This window comes from Pezoporus occidentalis, unplaced genomic scaffold (genome assembly GCF_034315485.1).
Source record: "Pezoporus occidentalis ecotype Australia unplaced genomic scaffold, CSIRO_AGI_Poc_V1 ctg44, whole genome shotgun sequence".
Lineage (NCBI taxonomy): Eukaryota > Metazoa > Chordata > Aves > Psittaciformes > Psittacidae > Pezoporus > Pezoporus occidentalis.
Genome location: NW_026915769.1, coordinates 4,687,122 through 4,705,173, shown reverse-complemented (window position 1 = coordinate 4,705,173; position 18,052 = coordinate 4,687,122). Strand labels below are relative to the sequence as shown.

The window sequence follows — 18,052 nt, the reverse complement described above, 5'->3', positions numbered from 1 at the left end:
TCTCCCCATTTTAGGTTGTGTTGTGGTTTAAGCCCAGCCTGTTGATTCAGCCACGCAGCCCTCGCTCATTCCCCCCCCTTCCTCCCCCTCCCCGTTCCTGGAGGGATGGGGAAAAGAATCAGAAGAATGTAACTCCCACGGGTTGAAATAAGAACAGCCCAGTAACTAAGGTATAACACAAACCACTGCTGCTACCACCAATAATAAGAATGATAAGCGAAATAATAAGGGAAGAGAATACAACCGCTCACCACCTGCCAACCGATACCCAGCCCGACCGAGCAATGATCTCGCCCTTCCGGGTAACTGCCCCCAGTTTATATACTGGGCATGATGTGCTGTGGTATGGAATACCTCTTTGTGTAGTTTGGGTCAGGTGTCCTGTCTCTACTTCCTCCCGGCTTCCCCTCCTCCCTGGCAGAGCATGAGACTCAGAAAGTCCTTGGTCAGAGTAAACATAACTGAGCAGCAACTAAAAACATCGGTGTTATCAGCGCTGTTCACAGCCTGAAAGTCAAAAACACAGCACTGCACCAGCTACTAAGAAGGAGAAAAATGACTGCTACTGCTGAACCCAGGACAGGTTGCATGTTCCCACTGTCCATCTTGCAGCAGCAATGCTGCTTGTGCAGTTGGGTGGTGAGCCTGATCGTGGAGACGAAACAGCTGAAAAACAGCCTCTCCTTTCTCTGCAGGTTATTTTTGCCTAGGTCAGTGTACATCATGGCTGGTGCTGGCACTGGGAGGGTGGTGGGAAGAGCTGGGTTTACCAGACCAGCATTTGTGGCTGATGATGTGGGAAGGAGGATCCTTGCTGTCAATTAGGGTAAGCCAGGTTGTTCTGGCTGCTCTAGAGGCTGGGTTAGAGCTGGAAAGCTGGTTCTCTGTCATGTTGTCCTTTCTTTCCCCTTGTTAGCCTCAGTCACAGCTGCGTGTGCTGCTTGTTTCTGCAGCTGCTCCTGCAAGCAGCGCGTTGTCTCCTGCTGCTTTGTAACAACTCAGGCTTGCTGGTGGTCTGACACCTCTTTTTTCCCCCCATTGGAACATCCATGCCTGTATTCAGATGGATTTACTGTGGTATGTTCTCAATTTGGTTGCACATTAAGACACTGTTAGTTTACACACACGAGAAAGGTGGCCTAAGCTCTCAGGAACAGCCCTGCCTGTGTCCATGGCCTGTGATTTTTATTCAACTTTGTTTTTTTTTTAGCGTTCATAAGATTTTGATTGCAACCAAATAGTTTGCTTGATGGGTCATGTTATTACAGCAGCAGCTAAGATAATCTATGAAGATGGAGGTAGCACCTCTTGGTGGAGCACCAGTGATGGTGGAGGATAAGGTCATAGAATCGTAGAATGGTTTGGGTTTAAGGGACCTTCAAAGGTCATCTAGGCCAACCTCCCTGCAATGATCAGGGTCATCCTAAACTACATCAGGTTGTTCAGAACCACATCCAGCCTGGCCTTGAATGTCTCCAGGGATGACACATCCACCACCTCTCTGGGCAACCTGTGCCAGTGTTTTACCACCTTCGTTGCAGGGACAGAAAAGAAATCCTTGGTTAATAGTTACCAATAGACCAGGTTACCAGCCCGCAGTCACAGCACAAGGGCTGTGAGGTTGTTTTGTGGCTTCCTAGGGCTGCTGGCAATGCTGCTATGAAATGAGAGAGGAAAGAGCAAAAGATGACAGGACAATTACTCTGTGGACTGGAAACTGCCCTCTTACTGCACAGAGACCACATGTGACGGGGACCCACAAGAGGCATCTGTCATACATAAGGAGTATCAAGGTGGAAAAAGTAGGAGTGAACTAGAGACAGCAGATGCTCATTTTCTGCCCAGGACTGCTGAGCCAGCTCTTGAAGAGGTCCCTCAATTGGTTTTCCCCTTTGCTTTTCTGGCAGTCAGCCTTTGGCTCTAATGAGCTCATCACAAATAACCCACAGGTGGGGAGAAGCAGACAGGACCACTCTGCCCACCTCTCCCCAGCAGCAGGCACCACTGCTCAGCAGAGCCTCACAACACCTACTTTTCTTTGTTTTCCTTCTGAAGAGTACTTCCCGACCCAAGGCGTGAACCGTGGTTGACATTTTGCGGAGCATGGATGAAAAAGGGCAGAGCTGAAACTCTCCCTTCTTCTGTAAATAAAAGCTGGGAGAAAAACAGTTGTTTTGAATTTAAAGAAAATGTTTTCCTTGGAAAAATGAATAATTTCCTGAAGAATTTAGCAACCAGATGAAAAATGTTTCCTTCTTTCTGAAATTCTCTCAGATAAATATTTACCCTTTTGCAATTGGCCTTTCACACTTGTAGCTGTGCTCTGTTGTTTGCTTTTCAGCAGGGACCAGGCATCTCTCCCTCCATGCCTTCCCATACAGTGTATCTCTATTTCAGCTATGGATGCTGTACGTAGGGGACCCCTCAAACCTTTTGCTGATGGTCTGGAGCATGACAGCTAAGTTTATTCCAAGGCAGTTCACTATTTCTTCTCTCAAACGTCAATTGAAAAGGTCTTTATCCTCCCTTGCTAGTGTGTCTTTGTCATCTGCATTTCTCTAACCAGAAGCACTTGGGAAACCAGATGCATGTTTCCATCATGTCCCACCAGGCCTATGCAGATGTCTTGGGTATCTCAAATGGCACTTATGTTTTGCTCCTGCCTTTGCTCCATGGAGACCAGCCCTTGCACCGAAGTTTTCCAAGGGGTGTTGTTATCCCAATCCCTTGTCCACTGCTGAGCACTACTCCCTTAGCCAGGCTCCTGCAAAGACGGGATGAAGGGCAGCAAAGAGGCTGCCTGACCATGTGGACATGGTGAAGCCTTGACATTTGGCAAGGAAAACTCTGCAATGCTGCTAGATCTGAGCTGCTGAGAAAGAGTAATGCAAGGTAGTCTTCATGATGTGCATAAATAATCAATGGATGTAGGAGCCTAAAGGAGCAGTCCGACTTCCAAATGCAAAACAAGCAGTTTTCTGTTGATTCCAGTGAAAACTGTGGGTTAATCAGTCTTTTTGGAAACTGGGCCATGTGTTCTTATGTCTTGAGATGGACTTGGCTTAATCTTATGTTTTTTTTCTGTACACCAGACTTATCTCCTGGTGTGAAAACATTTCTAAAGAAACTCTTCTTACTGGAAAACACAGAACTTGACAGCCCTGGACACCTAAGTCCTTGGTCTGAAGCTGATTTTGTGCTGTCAGTTTGACTGTGTTGGGAGCTGATGGATACCAGCACTGAATCCAGGTCTCTGCAAAGTGCCATGAAAACAAATTGTCACGGCTTTCACTCCCGGATGGGAATTGGCTTGGTTGAGGAGGTTGCTGTGGGGGTTAAGTTTTATTTCTCTAGCAAACCCTTAATTTCTCCTGGTGGACACTGCTCAGATCTCTGTGTTGCACAGATTTTGTACAGCCCTGATTTCCATTGGCTTTAGCAGAGCAAAGCTGTCACTTCGTGCATGGAATTGTGATGGTGGATCTGCAGATCTGTCTGGCCCATTTTGCTGCTGTTCTGTGTAATGTTAAGGAAATTTCAGCAGTGGGTTGGACCACGTGCATTGAATGGGCCATGTGAAATTTGGTTGTCTGTTAATTATTCTTGCTTGCTGATTCCACTGAATTTTTAGGAAACAGCTGGGATGTGAGCCAGGGAGGCATGTGAAGAGAAAGAAACCTTCGTCTGTGAGACAGTGTGTTCCCAGGAGCATTCACCAACACTAGGAACATTCAGCTCTCTTCCTGATGTATTTGTTACTCTATTTGCAGGCAATTTCCCCAGGGTTGTTCTCAGGTGGGGAGAAAACCTCTCACCCTAGCTAGAGTGTTGGAAGAAACATGATTGTTGGGTTACTTGGGGTCTCATGGGACCAAAATGGCACATGAATGTGCGTTTCTCCCTTTCCCCTTTCTGTTTCGCATCAGCCATTCACAAAAGATTGATGGGTTCTCTGGAGCCTTTCCTGCAGAAGCAGCCCAGACAGCACCCCAAGAAACAAGTGTGGCTCCATCCTGTAGCTCCTGAGCCAGGAGTAGCCACTCCAGGAAGCTGTTGTACAGCGGAGCTTCAGTTCCTCCCTTGCATCCTGCTTGTTTAGTTGGAATAAAACGGAGTATGAGTTGCACTGATTGAAGTCAGTAAGGGTCTTGCGTATGGGTGGGACACTACAGTGTGCAGAATTCAGGGTGGAAAAGCGTAAGGAGAGCTAGTGACTGGAAGTAGAATTATGCTACAGTGAAATGGAAAGGAAGGAACAGATTTAACGGAAGGGGTGATTGACCTTTGGTACAGAGGAGGTGGAGACCTCATTCTGCAGGTCTTTGAATAGAAGCTGGCTCGTGTACTGCAAGCATGCATCAGCCAAGTGAAAGTTACTGACCTTGGCCCTGCCCTTGGGAAGGCATGTGGTGAACACTCCCAGCTTTCATCTCCATGATCATCAGAACCAACTCTTTATTTCCCTCAGCTTTCATGCCATCCCTGCTTCTTTTCCTCACTTTCTTCTGATGAGTCATGTGCTCACATCTTTATCAAGCCCACAGGAAACAATACCCGTTTTGTTCGAGCTGTCTTCACTCCAGTTCCTTCCCTTTACCTTGTCAAACACCAGGAAGGGCTGACTGGAAAACTCTGTCCATTTAGCAGAGCTTGGCTTGCAGTCAACAACCCCAGGCTAACAGTGTTTATCAGGAGGCAGGAGATCAATTCTAATTCCTGAACAGTTACATTCTTCCTGTTGTGGCTGTTCTCCAGCGCTTTGAGATGCTGAGAAACTTTATGCACAGGTGTTCACAGGAGACAGAAAGATTGATGTGTCCCTGCAGGTTTTACAACTGATCATATCGGTCATAACGACCACTATTGTCTTATGGGAGGGCACTGCGTTTTCATTGTTGCCCCGAAATGTTGGTTGTAGCTTGTGGGAGCCATCCCAGTGCAGAAACAGAAAGAGGGGCTGCGGACCATTAAACTGGTTCCTGTGCTGGAACATACTGATGTTCTACTGAGGCTGGCAGTGATGCACCCACTTACTTTTGCTGACAAATGGAGAGCATTGAAGCAGATGTGTGCGCTGCTCCAATTCTCTACAGCAGTTGCCAGGTTATTTTTCCTCCCATTTCTATGTTTAGCTGGCCTCAGCCTGTCAAGAATCACAAGAAGAAATTTGGGTCCTGCAGAGTGAGCCGTTACACACAACATAAGCCTTACTCTTCCATGGGCAATCTAACCAGGGCACACAATGGGTAGAAGAGCTGGTCAATAAGCAAACAAGTTGCCTGGCTTGTGATGATCCGCCATGAAAGACAGTCATTAAGCACCATTAATGCTGTCCTTTTAAGCAAATGAAGGCTGTTGCAGCAGGAATACAACATCACTGCCATAGGGGCAGAGGAAAAAGGCTGTTTCATTCACTGGTGACATTGACACCACTGGAACTAGCTTGGGCTGCACCAGGGGGCTGGCATAAGGCAGGTCCCCACACACGGCTGTGCATGGGACACTGACGTATATCCACTGCTGAGCATCCACATCCCACTCCCCTTTTCTTAAGGCAGCAAGGTGAGCGGACTGGGAATATGAAGGTGGCAAGACAGGCTCTTGCCCCTCTTTTTCCGCCTTGGCTGCAAAAGGACATGTGACTTTTGAGTTGGTTGAGAAAAACAGGTAAGAACACATCGAATGAAGAAACTGGTGTGATTTTGTTCACCACTGGGCACAGTCCTGTCTTATGTTTTTGCGCTGGACTGGCAGCTGCTCTGGTGTTGATTTCTTGGCACCTCACTTCCTTGCCTCTTTTGGAAGTAGGTGCTGGGAAGCTCATTCTGCAGCATTGCCTGGGTATAATTTGGCATGACTTGCAGTTTTGCATGGGCTGAGAAGGGATGCTGTTCTCTGCAGCAAAACTGGGCAGGGGCTGCCCATGATGAATCCAGGGTAGCTGGTAGATCCTGGATGCACGGGAATCCAATATGGAGAGAGCTGACCTGTGGTAGATCCACCATAATTCTATGCTATTAGAATATTTGCATGGACACACCATCCTTTCTTTCAGGTGATTAATGAAGCAGGCTTGGGTTTTGGCTTTGTGCTGTGGTAGTGCGTCCTCTCTCATCTTGTGCCCTCACACCTTTCATTGGTGGATCTTTCTGCATTGCTTGGAAGCTGCTTGGGTTTCAAACTGAAGTCCAAAATTGTCTGAATCAGTGGAAGTCTTTGAGGGGAATAAAGCACGTGCCTGTTTGCTCATGCTTCACAGGTGGAGCCTCACCTGGGACAAGTGAAAACCTTTCTCCTAAGTATTACTTTAAATGTTTTTCTACATAGTTAAAACCTGCTGCTGTCAGCACCTCACCCGCAACCTCTCTGTGTCCCGCGGGTGCATGGGTATTGAGGTCCTCCTTGACACCAGTGCAGTCTTTCCTGGTCAGCACTGGGGAGCGTGCACCGTCATGCCTGTGTCAGCCGCAGCCTGCCAATGTTTGCATCACCCATGATCCCCACGCTGATGTTGGCCTGTGGTAGCTTTGCTTTACAGCTGAGTTAAACTTGGAAATGGGCGGGGAAGATGTATTGGGCATGCACTGCCGGGCCTGCAGACTCCAAAGGGTGTTCTCCAATGTCTCTCTGGACTCAAGACCTCACCTGAGCAATAGCCAAAATCACCAAGAACTGCCTCCATATGCCTTCAACCTGCAGCGTTTGCTATTGTTCAGAGTGCACAGAAAGCTGGGAGAGGGTGTGGAATACATCTACTTCCTCTTCTAAAATGAAGGGAAATGGCCTGGAGGTACTGAATTATGGAGCAACACACTTTGTTTCCTTCTTGCTTGATGTCTTGGTTCAGAGAGGGGTTTGGTTTGTGCTTACACCTTTGCCTTGTGGTTTAAAAACAACAGTGAAAGAAAACCAAGAACAAATACCGAGTAAGGAGCAGCTGAGTGGATAACCCACAGATCACAGATAACCTACAGGTTATCATGGGGTCACCCTGAGCCATAGCTGGGATCCAAACAATTTAACCTGCCACAAACTGTTCCTACCAGAGAGCATTAGTGTGGTGCTGACCAGGTGTGTTTGACATAGCGTTTGGTGGCACCTCTCTAGAGCAGCACCATACTACCATACTATAAACACAAATAATCCCAATGTGCAGCAGACAAGGGCTGCTGTACGGAGTGATGGACAGCAGCAAGCAGTTTGTGCTGCCTCACCTTGCTGTACCCTAGCACCCAGCACCTGGTGGCACCTACCACGTCTCCGTGCCTTGCCTGTTAGGGGGGAAGACAGGAAAATAAAGCCCTCCCCTGTGCTGGAAAGGCAAAGCATTAATGGCAGGTTTTCTGCACTGGTTTGCAGAGTACTATGAATACATCAAACTCCTTGACCTGGCCTCCTTAGCAGGATAAAGATGATGCAACAGTCATCACACCACCTCATTTTTGTTTGTTTTTTCCTCTGTGTCCTCTCCAAGAGAAAGGAGAACCAGGTACACCCATCTAGGCCCTTCTGGGGGCTCTGCTCATCTTGCAGGGCAGGCAGCAAAATAAATACTCCAGCCTTACCTTCTCTAAACAACGTATCCCAGTAAAGACCCATGCACTGCTCATAGCTGTTTGGGCATGGGAAGCCTGCAGGTTTCTTTTCCTGACAGAAAACTGCTGCCGTTGTGCTGTCGATGCTTGGGTACCTTAGTTTTTAAAAAGAACGACCTTATAGCAATGACTGCACCAACAAAATTTGGCATTCCCACTTTTATATTAAATTTTTTTTATTGAGATGATGTAATTACAGGCATTTTAAAAATTATTTGCAACTCACTGGCCCTGAGAATAGGCTTTTTTTGTTGTTTTTTTTTTTGTTTTGTTACATTCATTTGATTCAGTCCCTCAGCCCCACACCTTAAGAAAACCAAAAAAGCCATCATCAATGAAAACAGACTAGGAGTTTATTAAAAAAAGAAGACCTCAAACTGCTGCGTTCTGGATTTGCACATGGGTGCAGCCTGACAAGGAGATGTAAAGGATGCATGCGTGGAGTCTGAAACCTGAGGATGGTGGCAGCAACTTAGTGTTCACAGGCAGGGCTCCAGTAGTGTTCTTTGGATACAGAGGCAACAGGTTTCAAACTAAAGTCATAGAGTCATGGAGTCATACAATCATAGAACCATAGAATACTTAGGGTTGGAAAGGACCTTAAGATCAACTAGTTCCAATTGCCCTGCCATCAAGAGCATGTCCTGCTGTGTGGGGAACTGCAGCATGTCCTGCCTGACTGGCCTTGTGGCTTGTTCAGACTTGCAGCAAGATGATGGCAATGAAGGTCCCACTTAACTGCACACTGCGAAGATCCTTAGCTGGGTGTTGAGGTTGGCAGGGACTTCTGGAGGTCATCTGGTCCACCCCCCTGCTCAAGCAGGGCCAGTTGCCCAGGACCATTGCTGGAGGGCTTTTGCATATCTCCAAGTACGAGACACCTGTTTTGGTGGCAAAGGCAGAAAATTTGGTTGCTTTGCTGCTGGCAAATTCTACACTGAGATATCAGACACTGGGGAGGGAAGAGGGGTGTCAGGGTTGGTGGTAAGACAGCGTTACCATTGCTAGTCCAGATAGCCATGTGTTCCTTTAGCTTAGTACATCAATTCTGTGTTTGCACTCCACATATCTCCCACTGGGATGTGAGGTAGATGGGAATCTGTCTACTACAGCTGCTCTAGCCTGGTGTTATTGTCTTGTTTTAGTCATATCTGATAACCTTGCTTCCAACACCCCAGAGCAATTGAACTCCTGAAGCTCCCACAACAGGTCCCAGGCCCCTGCAGTTCTGGGCACTCGGTGCAGGCCTGGCAGGAGGCAGGAGACAGCACCAGCCAGAAGATCCTCTGTGGGATCTGCCTGCTCCAGGTTCAAAGGCTATTCTCATTCCAATAAGCGTCAGCCTTGAGAGAACTCTCTGGTTGTGATGGAGAAGAAGTTGTCTTAAGATGTCCTTTATATGTGAACTCAGAGTTTCAACCACCACCACTTTTTTCTCCCCTTAGACTCTGCAGGCGGCAGTGACTGCATTTTTGGTAAAGGTGAATATTTCTTCTACAAAATTCCTCCTAGAAAATTTCCCTATGGTATAACATATGTAATTTCAGGATTCCTTGCTTTTTTTCCTATCTTATCCAGTGCTGAGGATGAACTTTGATAGCATACACAGTGAGCAGATGGGCTTATACTGGTGGATTGCCCCTCCTTGTATTTTGCAGTGTCACTGCAGCAGTGACAAAAACCTGTGGCTCATGAGAGCACTTTATACAGGTCTTGTCACCTTTTTTAGTTCTCACCATCTCAGCAGTAGATGCAGCAGCCACAATAAATTAATGCAGTCACGGAGCTGTCAAGACCACAGCAGTAAAGGATATTTCCTTGCACTGACACCCAATCACACTTCATCTGTCATTCATATTCACCTCTTCACCACACCTTCTCCACCACAGCTCCCAGGACATGGCCACAACTTGGGTGCCCTTAAGCCTGTGGCAGAGTAACTCCTTGGTTTCAAGGGACCTTTAGCTTCTGATCTGTGACTGCTGAAGTCCCTCAGTGCTTCCCAATCTCCAGTTCACGAGCTCCAAGGACTTCAGTCACAACAGAGACAGGTCCACCCATGTTTCTGATACACATTCCCACATCTTTTCTTGAGGCAGAAAAAGTCAAGTACATGGTGTACCGTGACTTGGAACATACGGACTGCGATTTAAGAGAAAAGAAGTGGCTGGGAAAGGCTGATGGAGAGATGTACACCCTATCCTTCCTCATCAGATACTCACTCGGAGAAATCTCTCCTCATATGATGCCTATCTACATCCTTAACAAAGCTGTTCCTTATATGACCTGTGACTCAGTATTAAGCCTCCTGTGAGACTGGACTATCTGTATTTAAACACTGGGGACACTACTCATTGCTCAGTGCCATTTTTTCCTGGATAAACCCTCTTGTTAAACACATGGTGAGATCAAATGTCGTGTTGGTTTAATAACTGATAAAGGCTCTGTTATGGGAACGTACATTGCTTTTTGGTTTAGAATGGATTAGATTAGCCCATTGATTTTTTTTTTTTCCATGTCTAGTATGTGCATTGCCATAAAAGAAGCCTTCTGGTTTTAATGACCTGGTATGGATGTGCTTTTTTCCAGACACCATGTGATTCCTACAGTTTCTCTACACATCTTCTCTCTTTGCAAGCATCACTTCTGCTGCTACATCTTCCTTCCATTAAAATGACCACTGACGACAGATCGCCGGACAACACAGACTTTCCTGTCACAGTGATTCAAGCAATGTGAAATGAGAAAACCCAGTAGTTTCTCTAGTATTGGGCATCAAGGACTGCTGAGCTTCCTGTGACCAAACTAGGCACAGCTCCTTGCCTCATGCAAATCACCCTCAGTGCAGCAAACCAAATCAGGGGTGTAAAAACTGGGGCACCTTGCAACCTGAACAAAACCAAAACCCAAGAAAGGAACATGGCTGTAGGGTTTCTTTTTGCCTTGGCTTTTAAATCATGTCAGAAATGGGCAAGCTGAGACAAACTCCCTCGACGGCAGCGCTGTGGGGTGAGGGAAGGTAGTGGGATGCATGAAAGAAAACAAATCCCAAAACAAAGCCAAAATCAATCACTAGATAGAAGTACAGCTATTTGGTCTCTAGTTGTCTACCATCAGTTTTCAGATTGGTGTATCACGTACCTCTCCAGTGGCGCAAAATGACCCTGAAGAGGTTTCTGAGTAACACAAACCATGTTATGGGTCCCTTTGCCTTCTCCCTACCATGTAAGGAACAGTCCTTCACCTTTCACCCCAAAATTGCTAGCAGATATAAGAAACACCCCTCCCTTTTGTAACTACAGATGCTCCAGCCTTTTCTTTTTTATAGAAAGCATTGAGCTGAACTTCTGCATTGTGGATATATTGTCAATATTGTAGGGGTTACATATATATACATATATATATATGAAATGCTTATATATATACATATATATATATGTATTTGTCCCTGCTCTCCCTCCCCCCGCTCCATTCTATCACTTCCTTGCTAGAGGGAAGGAAAATGTCAACATCAGTCTGTTGCAGAGGTTTGTCACATTTATTTCTCTCCTCCCCGGAGCACTTAGGTGATTGGTTTTGGTCCATATTCCAGCAGTTAATAGCCACTCGCAAAGCTCATGAGCCCAAGCTATGCTGGGATGATATCCCAGCCTACACATGAAGGGTGACTCCTCTTCATTGGACAGGTACGTATGGTAAATTCTTTTGGTAGCTTCAACACATTTCCCAGTGGCAGCACATGTAAATTGATCCAAGCAAACTGGAACCCTTGAGCAAATCCCTTCTTGCGTTGCTGTTGTTTTATGCGGTGTTATGCCATGGGACTTGCACAGAAAATAAGAGCACTCTATTTCCATAGGAAAGCCTTCTAAAAAACAAAAAGCATAATCTGACGTCTTGTCCTATGTGAGATAAGGAAAGTCAAACTGCATGTTTATTAGGGAAAAAAACAACAAAAAAAAAACCAAAACTGAAACAAACCAAAAAGAAAGAAAGAACTCAAGGGAGACGTTGTAGGAACAGTGAAGTAGTGCGTAAGTCCAGGCTTTCTCCCCTTTACTTTTCTGCCAGCACCACTTCAGCCTGCTAGTTTGTTTTGTTAAGGTGCTTCAGGTCCTGCATGATCTTCAAGCTAAGCGGCGACCCCGAGTACTGCTTCCGTGTTGTTGCTTTGCCTCCCAAACAGTGCCAGCCATCCGGACAGATGTTTCTCCCACAGACCCACAGAGGCGGTGCACCAGTTCCCTTCAGCACTCATCTTCTTGGTATATTTGTTCATCCAGTTCCTGGGATTCAAGGTGCTCAAGGCGGTCTGTTCGGCCACTCATAATCTCATCTGGGGTCTTCATGAACCTGCAAAACACAGAAATATGTGATTTCCCAGTGGTCTCAGTTTTTATGTTCATCAAGATGTTGATGAACATCTACATCTCTACAGCTCCCAGAATCATCTCAGAATCACAGAATGGTTTGTATTGGAAAGAACATTAAAGCTCATCCAGTTCCACCCCCCTGCCACGGGCAGGAACACCTCACACTAGACCAGGTTGCTCAAAGCCCCGTCCAACTTGGCCTTGAACACTGCCAGGGATGGGGCAGCCACAGCTTCTTTGGGCAACCTGGGCCAGTGCCTCACCACCCTCACAGGGAAGGACTTCTTCCTTATGCCTAACCTAATTCTCCCCTGTTTAAGTTAGAACTCATTGCCCCTCCTCCTACCAATACAGTCTCTGATGAATAGTCCTGAGTATTTCCCAGCGTCTCCCCAGCCCACTGGTGTCTTCCCTCCTTTGCACCTTGAAAGGAAACCAAAAACTTCACATGCATTTACCCCTGCTCCTTGAAAATTTGAACCAAACCCCACAGTCCTTTAAAAAAAAATGGTATTTCCTTTTTCTCCCTTGTATTGTCTGCTGTTGTTGTTCAAGATGCTAGCATGCCACACCTACACTCATTTACAGTGTCTGGAGACAGACCATTCAAGACCTTTATGGCCAGCATATTTCACAGCAAAAGCACTTGCAAGGTGTGGAGAAGCAGAGGGCTACTGGTTTGTGCTATCTTCTGTGTAGGTGACTGAAGAGAATATGAAACACCAAAGGACTGGGGGTGGAAAAAGCCAAGGACCAAGTCAGAACAAGTTCTGGGAAATGGAAAAAGCCCTGAAAGAAAAACCGTTTGGGCTAGGGAACTGTGAGCAAAGATAGTCTCTTCCTGTGTGATTGTAGCAAGCCTAATTATAATGAAGCAGCATCCTCTGTAAATGAATGCCATGGCTCCTAGCACTAATGTCTTGATGCAGTGAGCCTGCATGGGGCTAGAAACAGAAACTGCCTCTGGGGAGGCATGACAGCAGTAGGAAATGGGAAAGGACATCCACCAGCCTGCAGATCAAGTCTGCAGTCCTGATCTTTGCCAGGATGCTTTTGTGTACTACTGCACAGAGATAGCACGGAAAAGCTCTGCTTTTTCTTTCTGAATTTAATAGCATAGGAAGAGAGTGTGGCACAGGAAGGATGAAATCCTAGTTTAAACACAAATCACTTTCCTAACTCATAAGTACTTCTGGAGAAATTAGGATGAAAGATGTTTATGCTGGACGTGTTACAAAATTTCACAGTCTTCCATTAACGATGCACTGGCTAACATCCAGCAGTACAAAATGTGTTAATCAGAGGAGCTGATTTTATTTCAGGTTGATGATATGCTCGGTACCCTTGCCCCAGTGAAAACAAAACGAACTGACAGGAGCTTTGTTACTATCATTGACCCAGAAAAATCACTGCTGAAGCTTGTGGGCAAGACTTGCCTCCTCTTCTGCCTCTGAGCTTATAAAGCTGAAGGCTCTCTGACTGAAGAATCTGAAGTCTCCCAGCAAATGCATAGCACAGCCTGGAACTAACCTTTTGCCACCCCTTCTAATTTTGGAAACCATGTGCACATATGCATTTAGGGGAAAAAAAAAAAGAAAAGAGGGCTGTGACTCACTGCTGTGTCACTCCCATTTGTATGCTGGAAGAACGCTGCTGATATAAATGGTGTTACCGTGGTCAAAAGCGAGCATACACAAGTGGTGAATCAGTCCCTGGCTACACAGTGAAAATGCACCAAAGCCTACGGGCCAGACTGTGCCCTGATTTAAACCCTGGGCTTGTCTTGTTGATCCTGCAGGAGGAGGAAATTGAAACAGAGAGTGATTCCACTGCCCTCCCTACCTTCTGTCTGCTCTGCTTCCTAAACCATGTGGGAAATGGGCTGGTGTGAATTGTACCGCAGTGCTTCAGGTATTCTTTCTGGTCCGTGTTTTAAATCATGTCAAGGAACTCAAAGTATTTGTAATAGCATTTGATTAAAATTTAAAAACTCAACCCCGAACAACAAGCTAATGCAGAAACAGTACCTGTGACCTCTTCTGTTGAAGATGACACTCAGGCAACCTACTAGAAATCCTTCTCTAACTCCATTTTACTTACAGCTCTGTACAGATATCTGCATAAGAGAACTGTCTTCATGTTACTTGTAGACATATTTCCTATTATTTCTATGCTTGTGAGAAATAGCCAAGGAAGACATATTAATGGCTTGATTTTTTGCAGCTGTTCTTCTTTTTCTCTTCAGATATAAATAGGTCTAAGAAAACAACATCAAAACGTTTTTATTGGGAATTGTGCAAAAAATGCTTTGTTGTTTTTTTTTCCAGTTTCTGAAGGAAATGAGGTTTATATGCTCATGTTTTATGCTCCCTGGTGACCTTTGAATTTGTTGGTCGATTTTGGGCAAGCCTGACAGAGGAACTGAGGTCTCCAAGGGTATTAAGTTTCTACAGTTTTCAGAAAATAGGCAGCCTGGTTGAGAAGACTCCTGTTTTGTTTGTGCCCTTACTGGAGGACAGGCTACAAGATAAGCACATTTGCTGTTCAGCATCACAGAATTCCCCCAGGGCAGCAGAGTCTTCACATAAGGCCATAGCAATACAGGTTCCCTTGGTACTGCTGCTGATGGAGCAACCTTGTTTTAACTTTCCAGAAGAATATCATGCAGTTGATTTTGCCTGTGATTCGTTCTTCCCTTCACTCTCCTTCCCCCATCTAAATCTCCTTCTAAGAGCTGACATCATAAACAAGACATTCCACAGAAACCTTTTCAGCTGTAGATAGTTTGAGTGCTCATGCAGTCCTGTTAGCTATTTAAGAAAACAGACTGTCTTCCTATCAATACCATTTCTAAGCACATTACTAGCTTCAGACCACTGACATCAAAGCAGTGACTTTGATGGCATCTAAGTCTTTGGTCTGAGTTCAGTGCTCCTTGGGTCAGACATACGCATCAGGACTCGTTGGTCTTGTATGAGGAGAACTGGAGTGCTCTCACTCTCTGCCAGCCACACTCAAGTTCGTACAAGTAACTTCCTGCTTTATTGCTGTTTCAGACACTACATCCTAAATTCTTGGTTGTATCATCCCATCCAATGTGTTAGGTTTTATCAACAGCTCCTACAGGTCCCTCTCTTCCTTGTAGGCAGCACTGCTGAAGACATGGTCATCAGCACTTCTCTTCTGTGATGCCAAAGCACTTGAGGAAATGCCTGATGGCTGCTTAGCTTTCACCACCAGCTGTGTCTGAGAAGTCAGTTTGGAGTGGCTTTTCCAGCAGTTTGGCTGAGATCATTAATCATTTAGCTAAGGTCTTAAACAATGGCACAGCCTGCTTGAAGCAAGTGAAAAGACTTCTATTGACTCCACTGATCATTGAAAGAGGCTCGTATTTCTGTAAATTGGTGCAGTTGCCTTGAAAGCTGGGAAGCACTGGTTTAGACAGCTTTTACAAATGTATGCCCATTGTCACCTGTGTTATAGCTGTGGCGATGAAGTATCCCACACACAATTCCATTCTCCATCTTCAAAAACTAATCGCCTGTAGAAAGACAAGGCAAAGAAAAGATTACCTGAACAAAAGCCTTTGTCCTGGCTCCTTCCGGATAATATTTAGTTTGTAGTAGTGGCGCAGGGCTCTGGACATTTTCTCGTAAGTCATATTTGTTCTGTTCTGTTTTTTTCAAGAGAAAAAGGAAAAATGTGGTGAGATGATTCACTGAAATCTTCCTAAGCCCCAAAAGGACTTGCAGAACTATCACAGCTAGCTAAAGTAACCAAGTGAGTTCAAGAAATTACATGTTCCACTCCTTTGCAGGCCCATCCTGCCCCTCCAGCCCTCATCACCAGATTTTTATGGGTCTCTTTTCATTGAGGGCAATTTAACCAAGGAAAAAACAAAAATTCCAAGTGATTTTTTTTCTAGTTTCTTGGATCACAGATAACAAAAGGCTTCATCAACCACAAGAGGAGCCATTAGATGGAGGGAGATGCTGATGCCAAGTGGGACGTGACAGGCTTGTTCTTAATGAAAACCACCTTTTGTAAAAGCATAAGAACAGTGGCTAATAGACTGAATCTGTCAGCAATCCCTGCCAAGAGCTCTGTTCCTCTGGGATTCCCCTCCATTAACTAGTTAATGCTTACAGAGCACTGTGGAGATAGAGAGACTACTTCTCATGTTATATGGGTGTAAATTAAGAAGCCCATTAGGTTGTACATCTGCTTCTATACAGAGCCTCCCCTTCATTTTGGGAACTGCTGACCCGAATGTCATAGTCAGAGCACTGAGTGTCACAAGGCACTGGCAGTGTGGGCAGCCCCCATAGTACTGACTTGGAATAGCAGGATCAGTCCCTTAGGCTATGTCTAGATGAAGAGCATTTTTCTGGTACAACAAGCACTGGTTACTATACTGGCAAAAAAACTTCCATCAGAGAGACAACTATACTGGCAAAGCCATGATTGCACAAGTATTAAGCAGCCGCCTTGCCATGGGCAAAACATGCCAAACTAGTAGAAACATGCTTTTGCTCTGTGAGCCTCCATGTTAGGAGTTTGGCTTGGCACAGTCCAAGATCAGGCAGAAGACTGTAATGTTGAACTGGATTTATTAAATGAGACTGATTTGCCATGTCTAAAATGTCACCTAAGAGCAGACCTCCTCTGCTTGCCTTGGCCATCAACTCTGCTAAGGGAGGCCACATAAAAAGCTGTTTGTCCGGCAAAATCTAGGTTCTGCTCATTGGGAAGCCCCCTGAAATACCGTGTGTGCTTTTTCCATTTCTTACATACTAAAAAGCCACTGTGTTTCCCAAGTGGCTCATGCAGCTTCAGTTTTAGACACACAACATGAGACATGATGGCAAGGCCCAATTATTAGCATTGAGGTTGGGTAAAATCTGAACTCTCCGTTCCCAGTATTGCAGCTCAAGACCTCTAAAACAGATGTTCTTGTAAGCACTGAGTCACAGGAGAAAATCTTGACCTTATCAAGATTTTAGGCTATGTATACTAATATATATACGTATATATGTAATCCATACATACTCAGCCCCAAACTGCAAAAATCAGTAACTGTTTTCCAGAGGACAGAGCAGAATTACACTCTCAAAAGAAAATACGTAATACTGCAGCATTTAGTGTCTGTCACAGGACAGTGTGTGAAATCTGGATGTTGGTGTAGACAGGAACACAGAGAGAAAGCTCCTACTGAGACATAATATACAGACTACATCTGAGCAGAACACCCTTAGCGTCAGGTTTTGGGAAGAAATGAGGTGCCTCGAGAGAGAAGGACCGTTAATTCTTGCACTCCTTGTAATTTTATAATTAAATGCATTTATAGGTAAATGCCTTTAAACCAAACCACCAGGTTCTGTATATGAAAGGTAGGTTTTAGTGCTCGAGGCTGGATGCTTTACATTTCTAATGTGCATAGAATGAAAGATTATAACTTTACAGCAGTAGTTTATATGCACATGCTTTCTTCCTATTCCCCTTGCTTATAAGTGAATCCTATGATGTTACGAGAAGTGGAGTGCTGCAGGAGGAAAACTTCATTGCTTCCTTACCTTGTGGTTTCCCCACAGCCGGGCCAGCCCGTTGGGATCCACTATCCGAAATATTTTGGATTCCTTATCTTCCCATCGGATGAAATTTTCGTACCGGCTGTCAGAAAGCAGCTGATAAACATAATCCCAAAGCAATCTACAGTCTGTGAAGAGAGGAACAAGCAAATAGTGATTTTTTTTTTTTCCTTGGGACTAATTCTGGAAACTTTTGGGTGGATGTTCAGTGAAAGGACAGTTGGGATCAGGGCTGAAACAGCTGCTGCAGTCTGAAATGGCTTGGTTGGTATAGACTAATGTTTGCAAAAGGCAGTGGAATATACAGCCTCTTCTCATGCATCCCAATCCTTCTGGCACTAACTGAGCATCTTTATCACATTAAAAGCTGTATAAGATGACCTGCTGATCTTAGTTGTGTGTTTATTGTTGTACTGATGCACATAAAACTACCACTATTGGCCCTGATGATGTTGCTGGCTCTTTCACTGAGGAAATCAAGAATCCTGCAGCCTGC

At 45.3% G+C, this 18,052-nt stretch overlaps 1 protein-coding gene and 1 long non-coding RNA gene across 4 annotated transcripts in view; both read right to left on the bottom strand.

Moving 5' to 3' along the window:
• Positions 1 to 18,052, bottom strand: part of LOC134172126 (uncharacterized) — a 447,287-nt gene that overhangs the window by 293,277 nt on the left and 135,958 nt on the right. The gene's annotated exons all lie outside the window — the stretch shown is intronic.
• ETV6 (ETS variant transcription factor 6) overlaps positions 11,115 to 18,052 on the bottom strand; it is a 133,327-nt gene continuing 126,389 nt past the window's right edge. For all 3 annotated transcript variants that reach the window (XM_062634956.1, XM_062634954.1, XM_062634955.1), the window contains 3 exons: positions 17,542 to 17,684; positions 15,541 to 15,641; positions 11,115 to 11,948 (listed from right to left, as the gene is read on the bottom strand). In XM_062634956.1, the coding sequence (XP_062490940.1) occupies positions 11,843 to 11,948; positions 15,541 to 15,641; positions 17,542 to 17,684 (350 nt within the window). In that variant the 3' untranslated portion in view covers positions 11,115 to 11,842. The remainder of the gene's footprint in view (positions 11,949 to 15,540; positions 15,642 to 17,541; positions 17,685 to 18,052) is intronic.